The sequence below is a fragment of the Peromyscus maniculatus genome, chromosome 23 (assembly GCF_049852395.1).
Source record: "Peromyscus maniculatus bairdii isolate BWxNUB_F1_BW_parent chromosome 23, HU_Pman_BW_mat_3.1, whole genome shotgun sequence".
NCBI lineage: Eukaryota > Metazoa > Chordata > Mammalia > Rodentia > Cricetidae > Peromyscus > Peromyscus maniculatus.
This window is the reverse complement of record NC_134874.1, coordinates 45,433,619-45,458,210: the sequence shown is the minus strand read 5'-3', so window position 1 is coordinate 45,458,210 and position 24,592 is coordinate 45,433,619. Positions and strand designations below refer to the sequence as shown.

At 47.0% G+C, this 24,592-nt stretch overlaps 1 protein-coding gene across 2 annotated transcripts in view; it reads right to left on the bottom strand.

Moving 5' to 3' along the window:
• The window catches only part of Sdk1 (sidekick cell adhesion molecule 1), a 968,286-nt gene that overhangs the window by 126,001 nt on the left and 817,693 nt on the right, over positions 1–24,592 (bottom strand). For both annotated transcript variants that reach the window (XM_006990740.4, XM_076560415.1), the window contains 3 exons: positions 3,867–3,976; positions 1,247–1,397; positions 143–380 (listed from right to left, as the gene is read on the bottom strand). In XM_006990740.4, the coding sequence (XP_006990802.2) occupies positions 143–380; positions 1,247–1,397; positions 3,867–3,976 (499 nt within the window). The remainder of the gene's footprint in view (positions 1–142; positions 381–1,246; positions 1,398–3,866; positions 3,977–24,592) is intronic.

Below are 24,592 nucleotides of genomic sequence, written 5' to 3'. Positions count from 1 at the left end.
GGGTTAGGAATATACCAACTCAGACACAGGTGAGACACAGAGAGACTATTACCCAGGGATGTGGAAATCCAGGGCCACCAAACTCCTCTCTACCGAGACAAGAGACGACCTTGTCTCTGTAGCTGCATTTCCTCCCTCTCACCTGACTCCCGTGTGCGACCGCGCACCAGCTCACTCCAGGGGCCAGCCCCAATGGCGTTGAAGGCCTGCATCCGCAGTTCGTACTCTGTCCACTCCTCCAGCTCCTCGATGGTCAGCTCCCTCTCCAGTCGGTCATTGACAACTTGGGCCAGCGCTGAGGATGGTTGGTCTGAACGCCAGTACTTCACCCTGTAGCCCACAGACTCGGGGTTCCCATTGTACTGGGAATCAGGCAGCGGCTGGCAATGAATGACAGTCTGGCATGAGTGGACACCTCCTAACTGTCACCTTTAAAGGTCTTCAAGAGCAAACCCATCCTATGGGGCCAACTCCATGGAAACCATTTTCTTAGGTGAATTTTTCTGGAACTTTCTAGAGTGTGTGCATGCACACACATGTGGGCCATATGCATGTGTACATGTTCATATTAATGTTTTGTAGAGGTCAAAGGGCGATGTTCATTGTATTTTTTGAGGCAGGGTCTCTCACTGAACCTGGAGTTCACTGACTTGGTAAGACTACCTGGCCAGCAAGCTCTAGAAAATCCTCCAGTCTCCACTCCTCAGTGTTAAGGTAACAGGTGGGCACCCTAATGTCTGGATTTTTACGTGGGTGCTGGAGGGTCCTCATGCTTCTGTAATAGGCACTTTACACACTGAGCCACATCCCCCTGGCCTCATCCCAGCAACTTTCTGCTTTACCCTCCCTGAAAACTTTTTTTCTGTTAATTCAACAAAATTCTTTTAGTGACTTTTGCTGGAAATAATTTCCTTTAATATAAATTTGGTTTAATTTTGAGGGAGAAATGTTCTGATTAAACACGGGACTGGTTCTCTTATGAATGTTGAGTATTGGTTCTATGTTGATCATGCTCTTTCCTGAAAGAGCACCCTGAGGTCCAAGAAGAGAGAATGCTACCAATTAATAAGAAATCCGGGGCTGCTCTGTGATCTTACACTAATCGTGCAATGTCATACTTTGTGGTCTAACAATCAGATTGGCTTTGATGAAGGAAACAACCTGAGTGTGGTATGGCTAAGCTCTGATTCCCAGGAAGGCCTGGAAGGCACAGGTAGTGGCTTCCACCCCATAGTCTCCAACTTACCACCCAACGTAGCCGCAGGCTGGTCTCACTGGCTGTTCGGACAGTGATGCTGGTCGGAGCCACATCAGGTGGGGCCTGCAGGGTCTGGATGACCCGGGATGACTGGCTGAAGGGGCTGGGACCTACGATGTTCACTTGCCTCATTCGAAACCTGAGGTGAAACCATGAACTGCTGTTACATCCAAGCAAAAGCTAACAGAATGGAACAAGGTGCTCCTCACGCACATGTCTTTCTGGACCACAGAGGCCATCATTCACGGACACCTACCTCTGTGGGTGAAGAATGCAGATGCCATCTATGGTCTCTGTGATGGGTGATGTTAACTGTCAGTTTGACAGAATCTAGAATCATTTGGAAGACAGCCCCTTGGGAATACCTACAGGGCTTATCTTTAGTAGCTTCATTGAAGTGGGAAGACCTGCTCGCTGTGGGTGGCACTGACCCTGATTGGGATCCAGGACTATGTAAGTGGAAAAAAAGAAGAGCATGCATTCACTGCCTTCTGCTTCCTGCTGGTGGGTGCCATGTGACCAGCTGCCTCACTCTCTTGCTGGATTAGCTTTGTCACTACTATGGCCTGGACTTGAATTGTGAGTCAGAGCAAACCCTTCCTTCCTTAAGATGCTTTTCTCGGGGGAATCTTATGACAGCAATAGGAAAACAAGAAGCCATTTTCCCTAAAAGCCTCCAGTGAATGACCTCATGTGACTCAGTATGATTTAGTTCCCAGGTGAAGGAGATTTGATAGAGACGATGGGTGGAAATTTAAATGGTCAGTTGCCATTGGCTGACTCAAATTCAGGGTAACCTTAGGGGAGGAAGATCATTCAAGAGAGCCCAATGTCACAATGTTGCCACCAAACACAGTTTTGAAAGTCCAGTGTTTTGAATGGTTAAGGGCATTGCCATAGCCCATGCCTATCCTGGCATGGAGCACAGTGGAAAGTTCATGTGAGGCCTCAATCAGAATTACCTCTACTTTCTTATAAAGTACGGGCCATGAGTATGCTAAGCAAAAGGGCTCTACCACTGAGCCACACCCCAGCCCCTCACTGGGGAATTCTAGGCAGGTGCTCTACCACTGAGCCACACCCCAGCCCCTCACTGGGGAATTCTAGGCAGGTGCTCTATTGTTGAGCCATGTTCTCAGTTCTCTTTTAACTTTTGAGATAGAGACTTGATATATTGCCTGGCCTGATCTTGAACCCTCTCTGTAGCTCAGGAAGGCCTTGAAATTGCCATCCTCCTGCCTCAGCCTCCTCAGTAGCTGGTATGACAGGCTTGTACCATCACACCTGCTGTGTCTTCTCTCTATATAATTATTTAAACTGAAATTACATATAACAAAAACCCCAAGCAAGGGCACATAATGCTTGTTTCAGAGTCTCCTAAATTAATGCGACTTTAAGACAGGGGCATTGCTTTCTTATCACCATTTCTGATCTTTGGGATAATTACACAGTCGTATGTAATTCCACACGTCAAATCTTGAATCCTGCAGCTCATTGAAGCTACATGTTTTTCTCTTAAGGATTGAGTATATTGTGTCTTGACTCATCTGCTATAATCTTAGGATGAGTGTTCAAATGAATAGACTCAAAAACATCTCTCACTAGACTTAAAAAAAATTCTAACTTTGGTATTGTACTGAATAGATGTTCTTCATGAAGATGTAATTTCACCTTTCACTCTTTGAATTCCTCATTCTTACTCCCTCATTCCCCCCGATTATACTGAATGTATCTATCCTGGCAGAACAATGACATTATCAAACTCAACATCTGGTGATAACTGGAAATTTCATCTCTTGCTCTGATGTTGCGGGAACCGATAGCATCGCTAACAGCTCCCGATCACGCTACCCTCTGTGAAGGCTGGGGATTTACTGCCAGGGGAAGTGGCAGGATCTAGAAGCAAAAGGTTAAATGCCATGTTAAGCACTTGATTAGCGAGAAGAGAAACTCCAGGGTCATGAAAGAGGGAAGCAGAACGGGGTACCTGGGACATCTGCTTCGTTAAGAGTCTGCGGCCTCTGGTTCCTGGTTTTTTCCTAGTGAGCCCTTTCTACAGTGTGCTTTGATGGAAACACATGGCCAGCTAACACCCAACCACACACTGCTTCAAACGATATTCAAACTGTGTATCTTGCTTAAGGCTTTTATGTGTGTACTGGTTTTAGCTACTTACAGAATTCCCCATGCTTATAGAATCTGTTGTGTGTGTTATATACATGTGTGTGTGTGTGTTGTGTATATATGTGTGTGTGTCTTTATGTTTTGATGCACCAATATAGGTGTGCCTGTGGAATCCAGAGGTTGGCATAGGATGCTTTTCTCTATCACTCTCCATCTTATTTTTTGAAACAGGGTCTCTCACTGAACCTGGATCTAACCACTTCAGCTAGATCGGCTGGCTAGAAAGCCCCAGGGCTGGGATTATGGGCATGTGCCATAGTCTCCAGGCAGGTTTAAAGGGCTCCTAGCAAGGCAAACTCAGGACCTCACCAGCTGAACCATCTCCCCAGCCCTCTGCTTAGAGAATTCTATTTTCCACCTGACATCTGGTTTCTCACACTACAAACACGGTCAGCTTCAGCCACTACCCACATGCGGTTCTCACCTGTAGTGTGTGTAGGGTGTGAGGTTTGGAATTTCCAGCGTCTGGGCGTCAGGCTCGTTCTCTTCCTCATAGAGGGTGACCCACTCCTCCTCGTCACCGATGGCCCCGACCTGTGGAAAGAGATCCTGCGATGGACTGGGCTCACCATGGTGACCAAGGCTGCTTGGTATTCTGTACGCATCTACTGGGTATAATGGGCTGAGCACAGCCACCGTGTAGCTCACACCTGGGAGCTCCTGGTTCCTGCACACACACCCATGGAGATTCAGACTCCTGTTATTCTCAGTGCACATGACATCTGGGAAGGTTTAGTTCAAAACTCAAGAACTTGGCCTCAAGAGAGCCAGCCCTGCGGCTCAGATCCTGGGTGATGGAGAGGATCATCCCCACTGCCGTGTCCTTTTCTCATCCGACAAGAGAGGCTCAGGAAGGAAGACTCAGGTAGGACCCACAGTGTGCAGTGATGACGTCCTCCTTGCTAGGGTCCAGAGCCACTGACAACACTTGCTGGCCCCAGGGCACCACCTGACCTTTCCCTCCCCAGCATACACCACAGTGGCTGCACTGGCTGGCATAAGGAAGTGCTTGTGGAAGTCCTGCACGCAGGCCTTGTCTCTTCTGACAAAGGACGCTGGGAGCTGGCGAGATGACTCACCAGTAAAGTGCTTGCTGCACTACACGGGGACTTGAGATCTGATCCCCAGAAGCAGGCCTGAGGGCTGTCAGATGGCTCAGGGGCTAAGAGCACACACTGTACTTGCAGAGGACCTGAGGTGAGTTCCCAGCACCCGCATCAGCTCACAACCACCCGCAACTCCAGCTTCAGGGATCTGATGCCCTCTTCTGGCCTTTTAGGGCACTGCACTCAAGTATCCCTATAGACACATACACATACACATACACACATAATGTATTTTTAAGCCAGGCATGTTGGCACACATTTGTAATTCCAGAGCTTGGGAGGTGGAGACAGACAGAGTCTTGGGGTTCTCTGACCAGTTAGCCAAGCTGAATCAATGAGCCCCATGACTGTCTCAAAAAACAAAACAAAACAAAAACCTCCCCCCAAACCAAAATTGACAGTGCTCTGAAAAAAGGACACCTGAGGTTGACTCTGGTCTCTACACACACACACACACACACACACACACACACACACACACACACACACTCAGATGTGTACACACATAGGTGAACACATGTACATGCACACTTATGTGTACACACACAAACACATGTGAACATATGAACACATGCATATATACTCAGATGTATACACATACAGGTGAACACATATACATGCATACTTATGTGTACACCCCCCCATACACCTCCATACACACACAGAAGTACCTCAGGGCAGAGCTGGTCTGAGGAGCACCACTCTTTACAGACACTTGTCCCTTCCAAGCTGGCCTGTGAGGCCCCATTGGGCATCCCTAGAACTCCCCCAGTATCCCCCTCTCCTGGGAACGATATGTCCATGGCTTCCTTGGTTAGCAATTGTACACTCACACTTCCTGTGACCTCTAACCTGACCCTAGTTGCTTGCTCTGCCTAAGAAAGCCCCCAAACAGCTTCATCTACCCTGTTGATGACACCCTGGGGTGTCCCGGACAGAACGCACAGAGGACATGGCTGTGTGCTCCAGCCTGTGGCTCCTGTGAGCAGTCTGTTGACTTGTGCAGCTCATGTGGCTGTGTGACCCTGGGGATCATGGTATACAACAGAGGGTGTGCTGAGAGCCGGTTCAGCCAGGCTCAGTCCTGCCCTGGCATCTAATGCTCCATAAGTGACTTAAATGACAGGGCAGGCCTTGTGCTCATTAAGTTCACAGAGGAAGACAACTTGGCAGGTGGCCAAGCCACAGAGGTGGGGTGCTGAGGCTTCATGACGACCTTGGTAAGCTGCAGAAATGATGTGAAGGATGAAGGACAAGGAGGGACCAGTAAGCAAAAGCGAGCAGCCTGCGATGTGGGGAGTCTAAACTAAAGCAGGAAAACGGCTGCAGAAAAGAGTCAGAGTGTCATATGAGACCCAAACGTCCATTCTAGTCTCCACTCAGCAGAGCTGGGAGACACAGGCATACACCGTACACTAACGCACACACCTGGACGCACCTGCACACACAGGCAAGAACCTGCACACACCTGTATTCACCTGAATTGAACTATATGCATTTGTGCACACATGTATGTATCTGCACATATCTTGTATACTTGTATGTGTATGTATGCATCCATACACATGTACACAGTGGCATCTATATATCTGAATGTATCTGTATACATGTAAATACCTTCACAAAGCTGTATGTAGCTATACACACCTGAATTCACCTGAACATGACTATATGTATGTATACACACATGTATGAACCCACATATACCTGTGTGTACTTGTGTATGTATGTATGTATGTATGTATCCACACATGTACACAGTGGCATACACTTGCACACATCTGTATGTACCTGCACACATAGGTAAGTACCTGTATACACCTGAATATTATTGTATGTATGTGTGCACACATGTATATACCCCACACACCTGTATGTATTTGTATATGTATATATGTATCCACATACATGGCATACACTTATATATATACCTGTATGCATCTGCACACATACACATACCTGCACATGCCTGTACTTACCTGCATACAATTGTGTGAACCTGCACAGTACATACCAGTTCACAGTGCTCTGTGCACCACAGCCCAAGAGTAAAATTGAGGCACATATTCCCAAATGAAGTGGCACAGGGCACTGGCACTGGCATCTGCTTTTATGTGGACAGACTTCAGAAACATTGGGCTGGGTAGAAGCCTGTCCCCAAGTCCACATAGCATGAGAGTCTCCTTTATAAAATGACTGGGGTGGGGGGTCAGATGTTTAATGAGAAGGGGGTGGGGAGAGAGGGAAGCAGGGGTGGGGAGGGAGGGAAGCTCTTGGAGATGAGTTTTATATGCTGAGATGCGGTGGAAGCAGAAATACGCTCTGAGTCTTCTACCTTAGGAATGGTCCTCTTTAAAATGGCAAAATTTGTGTTCTGTGCATTTCATCTCAATTTTTAAAAGAAGCATTAAAATTTAAGGTGGGATGCTGTCCAGGAACACCTGGCAGAGAACGAGCTGGAGGTCAGAGAGGCTAATGAGCAGCTGGGATTCTGTGAATGAGCAAAGCTGCTGAACTAGGGGGAAGATGTGGCCACCTGCGAGGCTGGAACAGGGGAGTGCTCTCAACCACCACAAATCTTGGTGGCTCTGGAAGTTTAGCCTCTATTCCTGCCACCTGGGCTCCACAGAGAGGGGCCACTGCTGTGTCTTTTCCCACCCGGGCCTTCTGTGCTGGCGAGGGGGCAGCAGATGCACAGTGACTTTAACTGATCCCCCAGGTCCCTGCAGCGTGACTGAATGCTCCTGTCTCTGCCTGACTTTGCCCCCCCAGCCCCATCTTTACAAACCCTCCTTGAAGGAAGGCTGGTTCTAGGCATCCTCTGGGTCCTCCTCTGCCTTGATGCCCAGCATGTTTGACTCAGTCCATCTTCCTTCTAGGTCCAGGCACATCTCTGTAGGGCTAGGTGTTTCCTGGACCATGTGGATGGCTCCAGCACTGGCCTCCCATGATAAGATGGCTCTTGGCCATCTATGCTTCTACAGGGACTGCATGGATCAGGGTGGTGGCTCTGGGACTCAGGGCCATCCATCATGTGACCAAGAGGGTTGGAAGGGCAGTGACAACCTTTGAGCTGCTACTCAGAGGAGAGGGTGAGGCATGGCTGGCTGCTGGAAGGGCAGGAAGACGGGGAGACAGGCAGCTCGAGCTGTTTGCACTGAGCACAAGAGTCAAAGCCAGCAGGACAGGGCCATGGTCCCCACTTACTTCTCCCCTTAAGTCAGACAGTATCGTGGGAGAAGACAAAGGTCTTCCCTTTTCGAGTCCCCACGTTGCCACTGTCCCATAGCTGGTGTCTACAAAATGGAGGGATGTCTGGTTCATTTCCTGTCTTCCATTCTGCTGAGTTCAATACAGAACTTCCAGGCTACAATCAAGCCAACTGAGATAATGGAATAGGACTAGGGTGTGACCCACACATCCTTGACCTTTCCCATGCCAAGTCCCATTTGTGCAGGTCTCTGATTTGGAGATGGGACAGTGACTGACAGACTCTCCAGACGGCTCTGCCGTCATATTCCCTAATCACTGTTTGTCATTACCTGAAGGTACCACATGGCCTTGAGCACCTGTGTCCATGCAAAGCTCTTGAATCTGGTCCCAACATGTCTGCTCCTTCTCCTGCCTTCTCTAGGCAACTGCCAGAAGCTTCCTTGAACTGCTTCTACTTTCTTGCTCCCTCTTCTGGAAGCCTCCATGAGCAGCCTCCTCTGCTTTATTGCTTCTGGAAGCCTCTATAGATAGCCACCCCGCCCCGTGCTCTCTGTCTCCCCCTTCCGAAAGCATCCATAGACAACGTCCAGGGACAGCTCTCCATCTCTGACCAAGCAGATGGTGTGTGATGTCCCCATCTTGTGCACTCAGGCTGCCTTCTGCCTACCTCTGACAGGGTCAGTGCGTGATCCTCAAGGGTAACTCATACAAATAGTGTGTGTGTGTGTGTGTGTGTGTGTGTGTGTGTGTGTGTGTGTGTGAAAACTCATTTTGCTTATCAAAAAGGGACCCAGCAGGATGGTAAAATGGGTTTGGAGGAGAATATGACTCAAAATCTGGAGCGTCAGTAGGAGAAAAAATGTCCAGGCTGGACAGATGGCTCAGTCAGTAAAGTGCATGCCACACAAGTATGAGGACCTCAGTTCGATCCTTGGGAACCCATGTAGAAGAGCCAGAAGCTAGGAATGGCATGTTCCTGTAATCTCAGAGCCAGGGAGGGGGAGGCATGAGGATCCTTGCTGTCCAGCCAGCTTGGTCTAATTGGTGAGTTCCAGGTTCAGTGCGAGTCTGTCTCAAAGAAGATGGTGAAGAGTTGACCTCTGGCTTCAATATGCATATTCATAAAACACCCCAAATACGAACATACACAGTAAAGAAGACAAAGATATTAGAAAGCTGGTTACAGGAGCAACATAACCCTAACCTGTAGCTTAGCAACTTCACAATTTAATATCTGATGTGACAGCATTTAGTCAATCAACATGTAAGAAATCAGGTTTCTACAAGGCTTGATAGCCAGCAAACAGCCTTTCAAACAGGCTCTGTTCACTACTCAGTAAAACTGAGCCCACAGAACAAATCTGGCCCCTTTCTTGTTTTGGTTGATAAAGTTTTATTGGAACACAGCCACGCTCATTGGTTTGTATGTTGCTAACCGTTGTGACTCCATGGCAGAGATGCAGAGATGCAACAGAGATCATCTCTCCATCCTGTTTGAGCATGCTCCCCAGAGGCACAAGGCAAACTTCATACTGGTCCTGCCTGTCTGTTATTATTGCCGCTCACATGTAAATATAGGGTCTGACTCTCCACTATACCCCAGAGCCTTCTCTGGGGTCCAGTGTAAAACTTGGTGTTCAGCCCTGTTTAGTCAACATGCTAATGATCATGTGAATGATTTTTAAAAACCAGCACAAAATATGGGGTAGCTGGTATGGGACATCAAAGACATTTTACCCAAACCACCAGAACCCGGCAAGAATCTTACATCCCTGCGACAGGAGGTTTACATCTTTATCTAAAAAGCCCAGGATTCTTTAATCCTTGCCTGGCTCCTCTGGCTCAGTAAACTTCCAGGCCATCACACTAGAGTGTTCTAGAAGTAAGTGACTGGCCACTACTAGCAGACAGGACACAGAGTGAGTCAGGGCTCTAAAGATAAAACAAATTGAAGCTCCCACAGGGAAGCCGGGATTTAGAAAGGCTTTCTTGCTTTTCTCTGAAAGCCAACAAACAGCACTTTACAATGCTTATTATAGAAGCTGAAATGCCCACGTTTCAAACATCACTCTGCAGGGCAGGTCCTTTATTGCATTAAGGAGTGCACAGTCCCTCTGAGGAGGTGAAAAGCTCCTCCAGGAGGGCCAATGGCTTACCTGCTACTATATCTAGTCTGCATTTGGCACCAGCTTGCCGGGAAGCAGGACCCATTTGGACATGTGCATTCATTTAACAACTAGACATCTCAGAGCCTGCCACTCCTGCCAAGCAGAGTTTCTACACAACCGGGGTTGTGAGCATGAGAAACATCTCTCGGTTCAGCTGGGCTTCTGGGAAGTTTTAGGGGAATCAATTGGCCTAGGCAGGACTTCGAAGGCTTCTGTTAGGGGAGTTTGGTGTTTGCCCAGCACCCCACATCGCCAGGACTTCAGTGGCTCCTCCAGGGACAGTCATTAACTTCATCCCAGAGGCATGACACAGATGGTCAGGAGGGCATGAGGAGGACGGACTGACAAGGAGGCAGCTGTCCTTTCACTCAGAGCCCAGCGGAGAGGCAGACATTCCAGAGCTCCATGGAAACCTGCCAGCCTCATGCACCCTGCCTGAAACTCATGCCATCAGCAGGAAAACTTGCAACTTCGCAGATACTCAGACCCTGTGGTGTCCCCGTGCCTGAGCCAAATGAAGCTCCCCCAAATGAGGGGCGCTGGAGGGCACGGAGGCAGAGGGACAGATGGGGTTTGCACTTCTGGCAAAAGCACAGCCCAACCAGGAAGGAACCAGAGGCTTGGGGAGGCCCAAAGGCCAGTTCCCTGAGCAGATCCGGAACTCTTACAAGCTAATGAGTTGTTAAGGGGATTCTCCTTAGCCCTTGATTGATCTCAGCTGGCAAGGAGGCTGCTGGCTTTGAGAAGGGCAGGATTTGTGCAGCCCTGCCCTCCTAGTTAGTGGCTGCCTTTCCTCCTGCGTAGTCTAGTGTAGTTTCCTTTAGTTAGCTTCACAATTAAATTCTCCCTCCTCCTCCTCGGTCTCTCTCTCTCTCTCTCTCTCTCTCTCTCTCTCTCTCTCTCTCTCCCTCCCTCCCTCCCTCCCTCCCTGTCTCTGTCTCTCTCTCTCACACACACACACACACCTCTGTGTTTGTGTTCATGACTGTGCATGTGCTTGTGTGTATGCCCACATATACATATGTGCTTGTACATCATGTGCGCTCGGGTGCTCTTCCTCAGGCAGCTGGTACCCCTTGTTTGTTTTTTCTTTCTTTCTTTCTTTCTTTCTTTCTTTCTTTCTTTCTTTCTTTCTTTCTTTCTTTCTTTCTTCCTTCCTTCCTTCCTTCCTTCCTTCCTTCCTTCCTTCCTTCCTTCCTTCCTTCCTTTCTTTTTCTTTTTTTCTTTTAGATTTTACATGTTTCAGTGTTTTGCCTGCATGTACGTATGGGCACTGTTTGTGTGCCTGGTTCCTATGGAGGTCAGAAGAGGGCATCGGCTCCCCTAGAACTGGAGTTACAGGGGATTGTGAGCTGCCATGTGGATGCTGGGAACGGAAACTGGGTCCTCTGCAGGAGCAACAAGCGCTCTTAACCGCTGAACCATCTCCCAACGCTATCCCACCTTGTGTTGAGAGACAGGGTCTCCCACTGGAGCCGGAGTTTACTGGTTAGGCTGGGCTGCTGAGCAGAGAGCCCCAGGGATCCTCCTGATCCTGCCCCACCACAGCGGATCCTTTCCACTGGGGCTGGGGTCGGACTCGGGTCCCCACGCTTGCCCAGCAAGCACATTACTGACCTAGCTGTCTCCCCAATTTTAAATGTTCGTATCTTCTGATGCAGGAGTGAGAAATGGCTGTCTGGATTTTCTGCCAATCCTTCTGATCTGAATCTGTGGTCTTGGCTTCTCAGGCACCTGCTCTCTTGGTCTCCCCCTGACTTCCCCACGTTCTTTCTTTTTTGCCTCCAGGACTCCCAGATGGCATTGTCCTTTGTCTTCCTCTGCTGTCTCTTGGTGACAGGACTTCCTTGTGGACCTGGGTAATCTGTCACAGGACCCTGAGGCTCCACCCACACTGAGGCTCTCCGCCCTTTCCTGGACTGTGCTGACGGCCTAGCTCAGTGGATTTAAGAGAATGCTGCTGTGCTGGGCCTGGTGCCCAGGTTCTAGGCCAGCAGCCCCTGCTGTGTCTGAGCTGGTTCAGGCTGCTGTAACACACACCACAGAAACTCCCTGCCTCCCAGTTCTGGAGGCTGCATGCTCAGGACTGGGGAGCACTGGTGATGACCATTTCTGATTTGAATCTTCATGTGGCGTAACGGGAGTGGGAGCTTTGCTATTTTTATTTTAAATGTAATGCTGGGAATGGAAGCCAGGGCCTCATACATGCTAGGAAGTGCTCTGCCATTGAGCCTCCAGGTGAAAGGTGCTGTAACAATGATGCACACCCCCAGCCCTTCCCTCACTGGGGGATGCTAGGCAGGTGCTCTACCACTGAGTCACACCCCAGTCCCTCACTGGGGGATTCTAGGCAGGGGCTCTACCACTGAGCCACACCCCAGCCCCTCACTGGGGGATTCTAGGCAGGTGTTCTACCACTGAGCCACACCCCAGCCCCTCACTGGGGGATTCTAGGCAGGTTCTCTACCACTGAGTCACACCCCAGCCCTTCACTGGGGCATTCTAGGCAGGGGCTCTACCACTGAGTCACACCCCAGTCCCTCACTGGGGGATTCTAGGCAGGTGCTCTACCACTGAGCCACACCCCAGCCCCTCACTGGGGGATTCTAGGCAGGTGCTCTACCATCAAGCCACATCCCAACCCTTCTAATAAGGGCATTAACTTCATTCAAAGGGGCTCCACCCTCATGTCCTAATTACCTTCCAAAGGCCCCACTCCTAATATGATCCTTTGGGGAAAAGCTTCAATATATGCATTTGGAACAAACACACATTAGGTCCACAGCACCTGTCTCATGTCCCCCTACATGTGAGGTAATCTATTCATCATTCTTCACAGTGTCCCATCTGACAATGTCTCCCACTCCTCCTTTTCTCCCCTTAGGGGTGCAGCTCTCCCTAAGAGCCCCCCTCTTCAGGAGGAGACTTCTCCCAGTCTTCTCTATATACAACACTTTCTGGGTTTTGGAGTCAGAGTCCTCTGGTGCTGAGCCCCAGCAGTGTGGACTTAGGGACAGACTTGAACTTCCTGGTAGCCCTGCCATCTTGACCCTGTGACTGGCTTGTGTTTATCTGCATAGTGCTGGGCCCTGCACATCTGTCAGAGCTGGTGAGTGGCTGGAGTTTGGGTTGGTCCTGCCTTTCCCACCAGGTCTGATGCTCTCAAAGAGTCAGAGCAACAAGGAGCCTCCTCAGACCCAGGGGGTTTATGGTACTGCCTCTAAATCCGGAAAATGCCAACAAAGATTTCTGCTTTACCACAGAACAAGGACCCCCAGGGAGGGGCTTGAACTCCACATTCAAACATACCAATGTGAAATCTGGAAGCTGTCCTGAGATGCTCAGCCTTATCCATAAAGCAAGGATGATAAAGTCACCCCAAAACATGATCAGAACCCCCATGAGGACAAAGCAAGTGATGTGGCCAGAATGCTATCCCCTATTTGACCTACAGGACAGCCCAGCTGCGCAGCACAGATTGCTGGGGTGCAGGGTGTCATTCTCCACTGTGGTCTCAGGTGCCGGGAGCTGCTGTCACTGCTGCTGGGAGCCTCATGTCCTAGAGGGCTGCACCATAAGTCGGTGGTCTGGGAAAGTCATGACTCCAAACCTAGTGCATGGTTGTTCCTGGGTGCTCACGGCATTATTGCCATTGCACATCCTAAACCACAGGCCGAGGCCACCACAGATGCTACCCTTGCTTTTCCTACACTACTTTCCTGGTCTCACCTGTTGTCTCCTCTGGAAACCACAGTGATGGCTCTGGCCCATTTGCCCCTCTCCCCCAACTCCTGATAAAGGGGTGTTGGAGAAATAAAGTTCCCTTTTAATGCCACTTAGCCCAAGATCTGCTGGTTTCTCAATTCCAGAATAAGAAGCTGGGCAAGTATGAGACCTGAGTTTGGATCCCCAGCACTCTCATAAACAGACTGGTGTGGCCATATGTGCCCCTGTAACCCGAGTGATGGGGACTGGGGAGGCTGTTAGAGACGTGGTGGGGACTGGAGAGTTAGAGACAGGAGGATCACCGAGCTGGTTGCCAACCCTGACGAAAAATGATGAGCTCTGAGTTCAGCAGAAGAGTGTGACTTAAGGGAGAAAGGCAGAGAACGGGGCGGGGGGGGGGGGGGACCTGATGCCTTCCTGTGTGTATTCACAGGTACTTGGTGTCATCTGTGTGTGCACACATGAACACACACACACACACACATACACACACACACAGAGAGAGAGAGGGGGGGAGAGAGAGAGAGAGAGAGAGAGAGAGAGAGAGAGAGAGAGAGAGAGAGAGATCTTGTCTCAGAAAAAAAAAAACCACACCACCATCACACTTCCCTCCCTCCAAGCCTCTCCTCCCACATCCCTGCCTGTCTGGGATGTCCTTTTCCTGCTGTAATAGGAGTCTCCCTCATGTCCTAACCATGACCTTACCTCCTCAAGGAGCATTCTCTGAGTCTGCCAGCAACATCTCATCACGTGCACCATGCCCAGCCTCACTGGTAACGGTTGGTCATTAGGTCACTTCTCCATCTGCCTTCTCTACAAAACCTCTGAGTTCCTGTAGGGAGTGTGTGTGTGTGGTGTGTATATGTGGTGCATATGTATGTGGTATATATGTGTGTATGGGCAGTATATATGTGGTATGTTTATGTGTGATATGCGTAGTATGTGTATGTATATTCTATGGGTGATGTGTGTGATGTATGTATGAGTGGAGTGTGTATGTGGTGTGTGTATATGTTTGTGTGTATGGGTGCATGTATGGAGTATGCACATACTTGTACTTATCTGTGGATGTGCGTATATACATGTGCACATAGATGTGAAGGCCAGAGGTCTCCTCTATCGCTCTCCACCTTAATTTCCGAGCCAGCATCTCTACCTGAACCTGGAGCTGGCTGATTCTGCTACACTATGCCAACAAGCCCATGGGATCCTCTTGCCTCTGCCTCTCCAGCAATGGGGCTACTGGAGTGTGCTACCCAGTTTGGCTTTACTGTGGGTGCCGGGGATCCTCAGGCTTGGGCAACAGGCACTTCACCAACTAAGCAGTTTTCAGGAGTCCCCATAATAGAATCGGAAATGATCTGCTAGACTAGTAAGCAGAAAGGCCTTGAGTTCATACTCTTCAAGACTTACAGATATCGTATCTGCTCAAGGCGCTGACAAGAAGTCATGGCAAGGGTGTCATTACAGACAATCACACAAACAATAAACATTTGAAAATACCGAGTGTGTTTCAAAGTCACCTGTCATCATAGAACCCAACTGCATAGAGGGAGGTGCCATGTCAGAGGCAAAGCTGAACCCGCCTCTGCAGGTTTATATAGACCACTGTGCTATTGCCAGAAGGGTCCATTAGAGCTGCCAATGGCTTTCCTCTGTACATACTCCAGACAACTGGAAAATAATGTCAGTCTTCCTATTAGGAAAAAGGAATTCAATGGTGGTGGGGTTTACTCCAACTGCAATGCTGACAGATGTTTCTCTGGGGTTCACGGGAGTCCAGACATTGTCCAGACAGTGGGGAAGGACAGGAGGTGGTCTGCGTGGGGTCAGACATGCTGTCTTGCAGAGCTTGAAGTGGGGCTGACAGGGTGCGGCCTGTGGAGTCTGTCACCTTGCAAGGTGACAGGGAGCCAAAGAGATATGAGACACCTTAAAGGAGGATCTCTCCTTTTACCAGACAGGCTATTGTGTCTCCAGGTGGCATTTGTGACACGAGCCACCGGCTGGCACAGCAGGAGCTCCCTGGCACCTGCCTTGTGCACATGTCTCAGTGTGAGGTCATGGCCCAGGCCTGGATGGCAAGGGTCCTTGTCTCACCCAGCTAACATCCCCAAGAAGACTAGGACAGTAACCACATGACAGAAATACAGAAGGGGGCTGGCAAGGTGGATTCCACAAAGTGCCTACTGTGTAAGTAAGCTCAAATTCCCAAAACTCATATAAAAGTTGGCCAGAAGAATGCGACCTTAAAAAATAACTTCATGAAGATGCTAGAGTCCTTTAAAGAGGAAATGAAAAATTCCCTTAAAGAAATTGAGGAAAAGACAAACAAAAAAATGGAAGAAATCAATAAATAAAAAGTCAAGAAAACCATGAAAAAGCAATTAAACACATGAAGGAAACAGTTCAAGACCTGAAAAGTAAAACAGAAACAATGAAGAAGACACAAACAGAGGGAATGCTGGAAATAGAAAATCTGAGTAAACAAACAGGTAACACAGATGCCAGCACAATAAACAGAATACAAGAGATGGAAGAGAGAATCTCTGGTGTAGAGGATACAATAGAGGAAATAGATTCGTCAGTCAAAGAAAACACCCCAGCCAAAAAAGTCACAACACAAAATGTCCAGGAAATGTGGGACACCATGAAAAGGCCAAACCTAAGAATAATAGGAATAAAAGAAGGAGAAGAATACCAACTCAAAGGCACAGAAAATATATTCAACAAAATGATAGAAGAAAACTTTCCTCACCTAAAGAAAAAATACCTATGAAGATACAAGAAGCCTATAGAATACCAAACAGACTAGACACCCCAATAGTCCCCTTGCCACATAATAATTAAACCACTAAACATAAAGAAAGAATATTAAGAGCAGTAAAGGAAAAAGGCCAAGTGACTTATAAAGGCAGACCCATCAGAATAACACCTGACTTCTCAATGGAGACTTTGAAAGCCAGAAGGTCCTAGACAGATGTAATGCAGACACTAAGAGACCATGGATGCCAGCCTATACTAATATACCCAGCAAAGCTTTCAACCACCATAGACGAAGTGAAGAAGACATTCCAAGACAAAACCAGATTTAAACAATACCTATTCACAAATCCAGCCCTACAGAAAGTACTAGAAGGAAAATTCCAACCTAAGGAAGTCAGATAAAACCCACAAAAACTCAGGCAATAGATAATCCCACAGCAGTAAAACCCAAAGAAGAGAAATACATACATACTACCACCAAAAGATAACAGGAATGAACAATCACTGGTCATTAATATCTCTTAATGTCAATGGACTTAATTCACCTATAAAAAGGCACAGGCTAACAGAATGGATACAAAATCAGGATCCAACCTTCTGCTGCATATAAGAAACAAACCTCAACTTCAAAGCAGATACTACCTCAGAGTTGAAGGTTGGGAAAAGATTTTCCAATCAAATGGTCTTAAGAAGCAAGCTGGTGTAGCTATCCTAATATCTAACAAAATAGACTTTAAACTAAAATCAGTCAAAAGAGATCAGGAAGAACATTACATATTCATCACAGGAAAAATCCACCAAGATGAAGTTTCAATTCTGAACATTTATGCCCCAAACACAAGGGCACCCACATATGTAAAAGAAACACTACTTAAATCACACATAAAACCCTACACATTAATAGTGGGAGACTTCAACACACTACTCTCACCACTGGACATATCTGCCAGCTAGAAACTTAACAAAGAAATAAAGGACCTAACAGATGTTATGACTCAAATGGACTTAATAGATATCTATAGAACATTGCACCCTAACAAAAATAATATACCTCTTCTTAGCACCCCATGGAACCTTCTCTAGAATTGACCACATACTCGGTCACAAAGCAAATCTCAACAGGTACAAAAAAATTGAAATAACCTCCTGTATTCCACAAACCATGATGGCTTAAAGTTAGATTTCAACAACAGAAATTGCAGAAAGCCTACAATCTCATGGAAACTGAATAATGCTCAACTGAATCACCAATTGGTCAAGGAAGAAATAAAGAAAGAAATTAAAGATTTCCTAGAATTCTTTAAAAAAATCTCTTTGAGCATTAGCTATGCAGAGTATCATTAAAGTGATTGTTTTATTAGAATTCATTAGAAATGAATGTACTACATACCCAAACTTATGGGACACTATGAAAGCAGTGCTAAGAGGAAAATTCATCTCACTAAATGCCCACATAAAGAAGTTGGAGAAATCTCACACTAGTGACTTAACAGCACTCCTGAAAGCTCTAGACTAAAAAGAGGCAAACTCACCCAGGAACAATAGGCACTAGGAAATAATCAAATTGAAAGCTGAAATCAATAAAATAGAAACAAAGAGAACAATACAAAGAGGGTCAATGAAACAAAGAGTTGGTTCTTGGAGAAAATCAACAAGATAGTCAAGCCCTTATCCAAATTAACCAAAAGGCAGGGAGACAGCATGCAAATTAAGAAAATCAAAAATGAAAAGGGAGACATAACAATAGACAACGAGGAAATCCAGAGAATCATCAGGTCATACTTCAAAAACCTGTACTCCACAGAATTGGAAAATATAAAAGAAATGAACAATTTTCTGGATAGATACCACATACCAAAGTTAAATCAAGAGCAGATAAACAATTTAAATAGACTAATAATGTCTAAGGAAATAGAAACAGTCATTAAAATCTCCCAACCAAAAAAGTTCAGGACCAGATGGTTTCAAAGAAGAGTTAATATCAATACTCTTCAAATTGCTCCACACAATAGAAACAAAAGGAAGGTTATCAAACTCCTTTTATGAGGCTACAGTTACTCTGATTACCAAGCCACACAAAGATGCAACAAAGAATGAGAATCTCCCTCATGAACGTTGATGCAAAAATACTTAATAAAATATTGGCAAACCAACTCCAAGGACACATCAAAAAATTATCCACCATGATCAAGTAGGCTTCATCCCAGAGATTCCAGGATGGTTTAACATATGAAAATCTGTCAATGTAATACACCATATAAACAAACTGAAAGAAAAAAAACCACATGATAATTTCATTAGATGCTGAAAAGGCCTTTGACAAAATCCAACACCCCTTCATGATAAAGGTCTTGGAGAGAACAAGAATACAAAGAATGGACCTAAACATAATAAAGGCAATTTGCAGCAAGCCAACAGCCACCATCAAAGTAAATGGAGAGAAGCTCAAAGTGATTCCACTAAAATCAGGAACAAGACAAGGCTGTCCACTTTCCCCACATTTATTCAATATAGTACTTGAAGTTCTAGCTAGAGCAATAAGACAACAAAAGGAGATCAAGGGAATACAAATTGGAAAGGAAGAAGTCAGACTTTCACTATTTGCAGATGACATGATCGTATACATAAGTGACCCCAAAAGTTATAACAGGGAACTCCTACAGCTGACAAACACCTTCAGTAATATGTCAGGATACAAGATCAACTCAAAAAAATCAGTAGCCCTCCTATACACAAATGATAAACGGGCTGAAAAAGATATCAGAGAAACATCACCCTTTACAATAGCCACGAATCATATAAAATACCTTGGGGTAACTCTAACTAAGCAAGTGAAAGACCTGTATGACAAGAACTTTGAGTCCTTGAAGAAAGAAATTGAAGAAGATATCAGAAAATGGAAAGATCTCCCATGCTCCTGGATAGGTAGGATTAACATAGTAAAAATGGCAATCTTACCAAAAGCAATCTACAGATTCAATGCAATCGCCGTCAAAATCCCAACACAATTCTTCACAGACCTGGAAAGAAACAACTCAACTTCATTTGGAAAAACAGAAAACCCAGGATAGCTAAAAGAATCCTGTACAACAAAGCCACCTCTGGAGGCATCACCATCCCTGACATTAACTTTTACTATAGAGTCATAGTTATACAAATAGCTTGGTATTGGCAGAAAAACTGACATGTGGCCCAATGAAATTGAATTGAAGACCCTGACATTAACTCACACACCTATGAACACCTGATTTTTGACAAAGAAGCAAAAATTGTACAATGGAAAAAAGAATTCATCTTCAACAAATGGTGCTGGCATAACTGGATGTCAACATGTAGAGGACTGCAAATAGATCCATATCTATCGCCATACACAAAACTCAAGTCCAAGTGGATCAAAGACCTCAATATAAAACCAGTTACACTGAATCTGATAGAAGAGAAAGTAGGAAGTAGTCTTAAATATATTGGCGTAGAAGACCACTTCCTAAATATAACACCAGTAGTACAGACACTGAGAGCAACAATTAATAAATGGGACCTCATGAAATTGAGAAGCTTCTGTAAGGCAAAGGACACAGTAAATAAGACAAAACAGCAGCCTACAGAATTTAGAAAAGATTCTCACCAACCCCAACATCTGACAGAGGGCTGATCTCCAAAATATATAAAGAACTCAAGAACTAGACATCAAAATAACAAACAACCCAATTTAAAAAATGGGCTATAAAGCTAAACAGAGAATTCTCAAAGGAAGAATTTCAAATGGCTGAAAGACATAGGAATGCTCAGCATCCTCAGTCATCAGGGAGATGCAAATCAAAATGACTCTAAGATACCATCTTACACCTGTTGGAATGGTTAAGATGAAAAGCACTGCAGACAGCTTATGTTGGAGAGGATATGGAGCAAGTGGAACACTCCTCCACTGTTGGTGGGAATGCAAACTTGTATAGCCACTTTGGGAATCAGTGTGGCGGTTTCTCAGAAAATTGGGAATCAATCTACTTCAAGACCCAGCTATACCACTCTTGGGCATATACCCAAGGAATGCTCAATCATACCGCAGGGACACATGTTCAACTGTGTTCATTCATAGCAGCATTATTCATAATAGCCAGAACTTGGAAACAACCTAGATGCTCCTCAACTGAAGAATGGATTAAGAAAATGTGGTACATATATACAATCGAGTACTACTCAGCAGAGAAAAACAATGACACCATGAAATTTGCAGGCAAATGGATAGAACTAGAAAATATCATCCTAAGTGAAGTAACCCAGACTCAGAAGGACAAATATGGTATGTACCCACTCATAAGTGGATACTAGAAGTAAAGCAAAGGATAACCAGACAACAACCCACAACTCCAGAGAAGCCAGCTGACAAGGAAGACCCAAAGAGGGATGCATGGATCACCCTGGGAAGGGGAAATAGATGAGATCTCCATGAGTGAACTGGGGGTGAGGAGTGGACAATGAAGGGTAGGGGATGGAGTATGAGAACATAAGGAAATGGGATGGTCGATTTGGAACAGGGATGGAGTGGGAAAGCAATGAGAGAAATATCATGGGATAGAGAAAAACCCAGTACTAGGGAAGTTGCCAGGAATCCCCAAGGATAACCCCAGCTTGGACTACTAGAAATAGTGGAGAAGGTGCCTGAACTAAACTGGCTTGCCCCACTGATGAGATTGGTGAATACCCTAACTGTCATCATAGAGCTTTTCTCCAGTGACTGATGGAGGCAGATGTAGAGATCCACAGTCAAACACCAGGCAGAACTCCAGGAGTCCAGTGGGGGGGGGAGGGAAGGAGGGAGGGAGGGAGGGAGGGAGGGAGGGAGGGAGGGAGGGAGAGAGAGAGAGAGAGAGAGAGAGAGAGAGAGAGAGAGAGAGAGAGAGAGAAGGGATTCTATGAACAAGTGCATCAGGATCATGATGGGGAAACATGCAGAGATGACCAAACCAAACTAGTGGAAACTCATGAAGGTTGGATCAACGGCTGTGGAGCCTGCATGGGACTGTACTAGGCCCTCTGCATGGTGAAACAATTGTGTAGCTTGATTTCCTTGGGGACCCCCTGGCGGTAGAATCAGAATCCATCCCTGGTGCACAAGAGGGCTTTTTGGAGTCCACTACCCCACTACCTATGATGGGAACCCTTGTGCAGCCTTGAGGCAGGGGGAAGGGCTTGGACTTGCCTCTACTGGATGTGCCTCTCCATGGAAGTCCTTGTCTTCTTGTTGGGGGGAGTAGGGGTGGTTTGTAGGGGGGAGGTTTGGGGGTGGGAGGATGGAAGAGGGGGATCTCTGATTGGTGTGTAAAATGAATGAAAGAAATTTTCTTAATGAAAAAAAAGTTGGCCATGGTAGCATGTACCTGTAATCTCTGTGCTACAATGAGGAGACAGGATAGCGAGACAAGCAAATCCCCAGAGGCCCTGAGGCCTGCTACACTGATGAAACAGTGGTGAGCAGGAGACCCAGTCTCAGACAAGATGGAAGGCCAGGACTGAAACCTGAGGCTGTCCTCTGACCTCCACACACATGACACACCTGCCTACACACACACACACACACACACACACACACACACGCACGCACGCACGCACGCACGCACGCACGCACGCACGCACGCACACACACGCTCCACAAAGATCATAAGAAGTGCAGGACATTTACGTGCACATAGAGCTATGAGACGTGCTTGGCAGTCTGGGATGGTCTTTTTCCCAAAGCAGTGTCCTGCTGGGACAGCGAGCAGGAACAGGTGGACCTGTCTGCCAAGATGCCCACCCCCAGTGCCAGGTAAAGCCTGGGGGCCTGGTGTGCAGCTTGGCTAGCTCCCTGCCATTCTTGGGTTTAACTTTTACCAGGCAAAGGAGCCCACACTCCAGCTCCATTTGAATCCATCACTGGTATCGTCTCGTCTCTCAGTGGATGTTTGTGTAATTACCCCTGCAGGAACAAAGACCGTCTAAGATCCCCATGTCCCTCCCTTCACAGTAAGACTTTTGAGACAATGCACCCCAAGGAACTGGCATTTCCTTCTTACAGTGGGAGAAGGAAAAGTCAGCCTCTGGTGCCAGCCAGAGGGGGAGTTTGTCTCCCTGAAAGAGATTTCACACAGTTCTGACAACTAGTTAGATGTTCTTGCTGGGGAGACTAGAACTGAGGCAGTGAATGGCTCAATGATGTGTGGGCCCACACTTAGCCACAACTGTGTAGCTACGCACAACTCTGCCATCTATTTAAACCCAAACTCCATGTCAGCACTATAAAGATGGATTTGGGGGTCCCTGGACCTCTTTACTTTTTCTTCTTCCCACTGTGGCCACATTGAATGCATCTCCTTTCTCTAGTAGATGTTTCTTTAATCGTCATATTGTGGATGAGTGGCAGAGCCTAGCTTGTTCAGGCTTCTAGGACCGATCAACTCGAGTCATGTCCTAGCTCCAGAACTGGGGGACTTCTTCTGGACCGTGGTTCCATATGCAATGGGAATGTGGCCACCCTTGGTTCTCTGTGCACTGAGGATAGTGCACATGGGAACTTGTGCCTCCAGAGTCCCTCTGAGCTCCTGTGAGTGACTGGCTTCCCCCAGGCCCAGAGCTGTCACACCTACCCTAGGCCTGAGTTCACTTTGGTGGCCTGTGTTTCCATGGCTTAGCCTTGCACTAGCTCCCTGGCCACCCCTTAGGAATGAAGCCTTTCTTCCACAGCCTTCCACTTATTAAGTACATACTGTGTACTATCTCCAGGCTAAAGCTTTAAATGTGTCCTCAGTCTCCTAATTTTGTGAACAAGAAACTGAGGCTAGGAGAGGTTTCTTTGTTCATCCTAGCACAGCCTGCTTCTCAGACTCTGGTCCTCACTCTTGCCAACCAGCTTGCTCTGATGGACAACCATTTGCTTGAGGGTCCATCCAGCCCTATAAAGTACTTATCCTGGCCCTCCCCACAGCCATACACATGCAAGTAGGCTCAGCTAGTCCCATCCAGCAGATAGTAGGCACAGTTAAGAAGGGCAAAAGGCCAATGACAAGTATGGGGTATTTCATTTCAAGGACTCCCAAGGCCTGGAAGCTGCCTGACTGCCCATTGTACTGTCTTTAAACTTCCAACAACTCTGAAAGAGAAAAATAACCCCCCAAGCAGATATGCTGGGCAGGGGAGGCAGTTCTGTCAGTAACGTGCTTGTTGGGAACTCATGAGGACCTGGTTCTGGATCCACAGGACCTGATTCTGGATCCACAGAACCCACACTCAAAGCTAGATGTCACAGCACACATCAGCAACTCCAGAGGTGGGGAGGCAGATCCCTGGAGTGTGCTGGCCAGACAGTCCAGCCAGGTGGCGAGCTCTGGATTCAACAAGAGAACTCGTCTCGAAAAATGAGGCAAAGCGATTGAAGGAAATATCTGAAGTCTACTTCTGCCCCCATGTGTATAACACACACACACACACACACACACACACACACACACACACACACACACACAGAGAGAGAGAGAGAGAGAGAGAGAACAGGTAAGCAAGCAAACAGAAATGCCCATTGACTTAGAAGGGATTAGACACTATAAATCCAACCCACAGAGAAAGTAACGGACATGGAGAATGCTCTGAATGCATCTGCCTACAGAGTGTCACAGCTTAGCCTGGCCCTCATCAACCATTCTCAGAATACTTACACTGGCATGCATTGGCCAATGCCATCTAATGCAAAGTCTATTTTATAGAAAAGTATTGACTGGCTCATGTGTACACTCACTCAGTCATGATGGAACACAGAACTACAACAGGCTGGGAACATGGTGCACTGTAGAGCATTGCTTTTGTAGTGGGGTGGAGCTGAGACATCATGAGTTGAACTATGGGAGGCTGGTACTGTCCACACATACGCAGGGAGTCATCATTATATGGGGACTGTCTGTATGTACATGGGAGCCATGGTGATCTCACAGTGACCCCTGCCAAGAGGCCTTGGCATCTGTTCCTTCCACGAGTCTCTTTCCCCTTTGATGGACGCTGGGAATGTTGCCTTCATGTCTCTGGTGCTCTGAATCCTGGGTCTGGAACCTAGACAGTGCTTAGCTAGTGTGGCTAGAAGCAGGAGTGGATACAGAGTCCAGCATCGGGGGCAGAGGGTGTACCCAGGCTGGGACGCTCAGCCA